Consider the following 5,743-nt stretch of genomic DNA (forward strand, 5'->3'; position numbering starts at 1 on the left):
TCCAGCAAAACCCTCCTCCCACCAGGTTGTCCTCACAAGCACATGCTCTTAGACACCTCTTCCAGCTACAAGACATTGCTTGTGTCTTGGTTGCACAATCCTTGCTCTTCTCAGAGCCAGGTCTCTCCCTGCAGAAAGGGCACCTGGTTCCACCAAGCTCCCAGTTTGGAGAGCATGGGTACCTTCACCCTCCTTGAGAGGCAAGGGTTTGATCTCAGCTCCCAGTATCCACCAAGACCTCTGTATAGCAGCTCCTGCCAGTTTGAAACCCTGCTCTCCCCATCTCCCACCTCTCCTACACTGTACGCTGGGACTTGGGGAGCAGATATTCCTTCAGGCAGGCACTGCGGTGGTGCTGCTTCTCCCTGCCTGAGTGCTGCTGGCCTGCCTCCCTCACTGAGGGCTGGAAGCACCCCTAACAGTCCACTCCAGCCAAACCTGACGGGTTTTCCAGAGGAATGCAACTTTTTTCAGGATGATGCCACCTTCAGATTACTGTGGCGTGGGACGTTCTGCAAAGTGCAAAACTGGGGTTGGGCAGCCCCAACTGATTTTGCGAGTGACATGAGGCAGGTCCTCCATGTCCTGCACAGGTGGCAGAGGCTCAATGGGAGGACCACCGACACCAGCACGGCCCTGCAGCTGGGGACGGACGTGGCAGCTAGCCTGCAGATAAGCAAGAGGGGTCAGAGCTACTCTCACTCAGCACCATGGAGCCAACTCCGCCTTCCCCTGGCAGAGACCCGGGAACGGAGGCAGAGCATTCCTGCAACCTTCCTGCAACCACCTGCAACCAGGTGGGTTGCTACGGCTTTCCTGGACAGTCTCACTGCACAAGTCCTGGAATTTAAAAGCAAACTCTGCCAGCTGGAGTAGGGTATTTAAGAAACCAGCTATGAAGAAGAGAGAAAATGACACCAAGGATTTACAGGTAAAATGCATATTTGGATTTAAAGGTGTGAACTTAGAGGCAGGGTGAAGTGGAGAGAGATGAGCAAAGGGTTACAGGATGATGGAAACATGGAACAAATTAAGCTTATCTGGGATGCATCCAATACTCAAACCCACATACTCTTTCTGCATGGAATTACCCCCCTGAATTATAAAGGGTAGGGGAAGGAGGGCTCACATCTTCATCCCTAAATATATAATTTGCATCACTTAAATCTAAGCCAGTGGAAGAGTCGAACACTGTGAGCCAAATCCTATTTAATTTATTCAGCAACACATCTGTGTGAAATATAGTCCAATTACAGGCATTAGGTTACTTTGCCATGGCTGCAGCCATTTGACTTTTATTTCCAGCAGTCTCTAATTAAATTATCACAATGCAGGAGCAGACAAGTTTCTCTTATATGTGACTGCAATTAAAGACATGCAATCACAACATTTTTTAAAGTGACTCCAATCAATTGGTTACAGTAAAGAATACCATGCAATACAGCAGTGACTCCACTGTTAAAACTGAAAGAGGGTTTCTATTTCAATAATCTAGTTCCCTTTTATTGTGAGTTCTGCTCTTGGATAATTTATTTAAAGTTCATTATGTGTCTACACCATATATCATTTGCTCTCAGCTTTGGCTGCAGAAGTCCCATTATGGCCAATTACTTAGTGTGATAAAATCTGCCACAGTACAAACTGTTCCTTAATTAGATTTAAGTTTTGTCTAAATTCTATTTGTAATTCAGACAGCAAAAATAATGCGGCCAACAGCAAAGACTTGCTGTCTCCTTTCTTGGGTCCCTGTGGTAACCTGTTAGGCCGGTTGTAACCTTAGGGCAGTTCAGAACCAAGACCCCGCACTCACGTGATTTTCTTGCAGTCCTTGTCCCCACTTCTCATTTCCATAACCAGTGCAGAGCTTGGCAGGTGGCCTGGCCCTTGGCGGCCCCATTCCTTGACCCGAATCCAGCCCTATCATGTACCTCGCTGACAGCAAAGGGGATGGCTCTGAAAGCACCCGAGAGTGTGGGGCTGTCAGTAGGGACTGCAGCTGCTGAGTGCTGCTACTCTGCTCTCCAGCAGCTGGAGGTATTTGCTCTTCAGCCCCTATAGGTTTGCTGCAGCAGCACGGCTGGCTGTTGGGGGAAAAAAAAAAAAAAGGCTGCTTACAAAACGATATGCCCACAAACCCACGAAGAAAGTGATGTGGGGAGCAGCACCCAGCTGTACCCTTCAGCTCGCTTAATAGCTGTGCACTGTAAACACCATGGTGTGCACAGCCCTGGTGCCTCCAGCAGGAGACAGCACGCTGTGACCTGCTACTGCAGGACGGGGCCTTTGCTGTTAGCCTGGTTAACCATTAGCCATACCAGTGTCCAATGTTCAAGTTTGTTTGGAGACAACAGTATTGCTGCATTACTTCTTAACTGAATTAGAGCCACTGGATTTATCCAAACCATCCCCTGCAGCATCCCCAGTCGTGAGAAGAGGTTTGAAGCTGTTTTGCTCTTTAAAAACAAGTGCCAGTGTTTGGCATGTGTCTCCTCAGGCTTCAGCTTCAGTTTTTGAAGTGTTTTAAATACGTTTGAACCAAACGTTCTCCGTAAATTTGAATTCAAATCCTACAGCCTGTCTCTGCGATATCTCACAAGTGAGTGAGGGTAGAAGCTACATGAAGAAAATTCAGAGTGAGACAAGAAATAGAAGCAGTGATTCAGTAGGATCCGTTTTAACAGATCCACGCCACAGTAATCTGAAGGTGGCATCATCCTGAAAAAAGTTGCATTCCTCTGGAAAAATGACGCTAGATGTTTATTCATTTTTTTCCAACAAAACTTTTACTCCACTTTAAAAGAAAGAAGGCATTCACACAAATGCACTTACTGGATGCCATGTTAGCAGTTATTTGCCATGTGCTTCAGTGCCCCCATATTTTCTGTTGCAGACACTGTAACGGGCTACCTTTATTTCCCTTGAATCCTGCTTAAGGCATGTGTTATATCTTGCAAATGGTTGCTTTGCAAAGTTGGATGAATTTATTCTGATGTTTCAGAAAAGTTATCTGAGATTCTATCTAAGGCTAATGTCAGAGTGAAACACCATTAAAAAAAACAGGGATAGAAATTTACATAGCAGCTGATGACAAGCCTAAAAATAACTTATTTCTTTGCAACATCTATCTTGTTAATGAACTAAAAGAGTGAAATATTCCTCTATCAGTTGTTTCCAAGGAGCAGGGAGAAAAATGTTAACCAACTCCAGTATCAAAAAGGATATGAAAATGTTTCAACATCCACCCTGTTTTCCACTTAATTAACAAGGCTGCAAATAGCTTCTATGGGGCAGTTGTGTTCTGGACATTCCTCTCCACATTGTCGGTCAGCAGCACAACAGACTAGTCTGTTCTTCTGCTCCACTTGAGCCCTGTTGAGAGCAGAAAGTGAACTTTATATGCCAGGGGGCCCACATCACACACTGTGGGACTGGGAAACCCTTATATTAGAGCTTCATTGTGCCTGTGCAGACCCTTCCCTGAAAATACATGTTTTAAAATAAAATTTTATCTATCTCTATATAGATATGATAAAAAGCCTCTGGATCAGGATCAATTTCCATGACAGTAGAAAAGCCTTTCCTTGTTCGATAAAGGCACTTTAATAGTGGCACTGATGGGAAGCTGAAAGGAAAGATCTAGTTATTAGTTGTTTTTAACAGGCTATGAGAAGGTCTTATCTGTCAGAAGGTCTTATCTGAACACTAAACATTCCTCTCTTTCTTAAGCACTAAGGAAAAACATGAACACCACAAATGACAACTTAGCCAACCCCACCACCTGGCAAGACACTGAAGGTGATTTTCCGAACTGCACTGGTGTGGAAGTCGATCTGAAGACTTTGTACCTCCTCATTACATATAGCATCATTTCCCTGGTGGGCTTCCTGGGAAACATCATTGTGATTTATGTTTCCAGCTTCAAGATGAGGCCTTGGAAGAGCGGCACCATAATCACGCTGAACCTGGCACTCACAGACCTGCTGTACGTCACCAGCCTTCCCTTCCTGGTACACTGCTATGCCAGTGGGGAGCACTGGATCTTTGGTGAATTCGTGTGCAAGTTCATCCACTTTGGCTTCCACTTCAACTTATACAGTAGCATCCTCTTCCTCACCTGCTTCAGCACCTTACGCTACGTGGTGGTTGTCCACCCTACAAAGTTATTCCTTTGGCTACTGGGTCCTGCACACGGACTTGCTACAAACAAAAGGCTCGCAGACTCACTGTCCTCTTGGTGGTCTTCTCTGTGTGCTTCCTCCCTGTCCACGCCTTTCAGGTGGCTGGGGCTGAGCTATGGTTCTGTCCAGTCAGCTGTCACATGGAAAAGCAAATCCACTCCACCTGTATCATCTCTCAGACACTGGCTGCACTCAACACATGGCAACCTACTGCTTTATGTCGTGACTGGAGGTAACTTCCAGCAGGCCATGCTCTCTCGTTCAAGGTGTAAATGGAGCAAATACGTCCAGCAGCCTGGGAGTTACAATTACGTGACCAAGTCAGAAACTGCATTAAAGTTATGAAGGAATCCTTTGAAGAAAATCCCAGCAAACCCAGGGTGGCTTTGGCACTATTAGCTCCTGCAGAGGCAGATGTGTTGATATGGGAGCAAGAATTGCAGCTGGCTTTCCCCTCTCCTGCAGTCGAGCACTTGTCAAAACGCTGTCTCAGAAGCAGGTTTATATATACCTCTCTTAGCAACCAAAGAGAGAGGAATGAAAAAAAAAAAGATTGTAAGCCAACCTGAAGGTGAAATTTGAAACCATCCAACGAGACTGCTTCCAAAAACATCTGGGAAACGCAGGGTTCTCTTGCTCTGGGCTTTGCAGTCGATTAGAGAAACATGGAGAGGTTAGCCTGGACATCAGAACAACTTCCATTGATTCCAGCATTGTCACTGATGTAGAGCTTTGTTTATTACAGCCTGAACAAAACACAGCAGATATTGTCACGGTTGCTGAAACCACTGAATTATATAATTAGAAAGCACCTAGATAAATCAGGTGTTTTCATATTAGATGGACCTGATGAACTTCAGCATAGAGCACTGAGGGACTGAACAGTGAACTCTCAGAGCTGGCATAGGGCAGGACAAGAGGAGCACCAGAGAAGGATATGCATGGTGAATACAAGGAGATGGATTTCTATCTATATATAGGTACAAGGAGAGATATATATGGAAAAAATGGAGGAACAAGGAATTAACAGTCACCTTAATGTCCATCTTAGAAAATACTGAAACAGACAATCAGATGATAAATCTACAGAGAATGAATACAGGTGACTATCAGCCAGTATGGATCTATCATGTACAATCCCAGATCATTCTGGTTTCCTACTACAGCAGGTTAACAGGATCATACATGAAGAAAAAGGTGATGTCATATATCTTGACTCCAGAAGAAGTTTTGACACTCTCTGAGATTACACTTGTGTGTGTAAGCTAAAGAAACAGTCTGGAGGAAACTATTTTTGTTGGTTCAGGGTTGTGCTCAGAGGAGAGGTATTAGTGATTTGCTGTTGGAGTAGGGGGAGCCACTGAGGGGGGATTTGACCACTCTGTCCTGGGTTTAGGGATATTTGGTGTTTTCATTAACAAATTGGATGATGAAATAATGTCTGGTCATTATATTTGCAGATGACACAAAGCCGAAAGGACTAAACTGACAAACTGAAACTATGGTCTAAAAAAAGACAGGATGCTATTAGACAGTGACAGGGGCAAAGTTCTGTGTTTAAGTAG

The 5,743-nt window shown here is 44.8% G+C and overlaps 1 protein-coding gene across 1 annotated transcript; it reads left to right on the top strand.

Annotated features, from left to right (window-relative positions):
• Positions 1–802: 802 nt before the first annotated feature.
• Positions 803–5,424, top strand: LOC106112574 (2-oxoglutarate receptor 1-like). The gene is given in 4 exon segments (XM_027788370.2): positions 803–931; positions 3,727–4,163; positions 4,166–4,377; positions 4,379–5,424. Coding segments are annotated over 3 exon segments (780 nt in total). The 5' UTR covers positions 803–931; positions 3,727–3,740; the 3' UTR covers positions 4,524–5,424.
• The last annotated feature ends 319 nt before the right edge of the window (positions 5,425–5,743 follow it).

This window comes from Falco peregrinus, chromosome 4, assembly GCF_023634155.1.
Source record: "Falco peregrinus isolate bFalPer1 chromosome 4, bFalPer1.pri, whole genome shotgun sequence".
NCBI classification, from domain to species: Eukaryota; Metazoa; Chordata; class Aves; order Falconiformes; family Falconidae; genus Falco; species Falco peregrinus.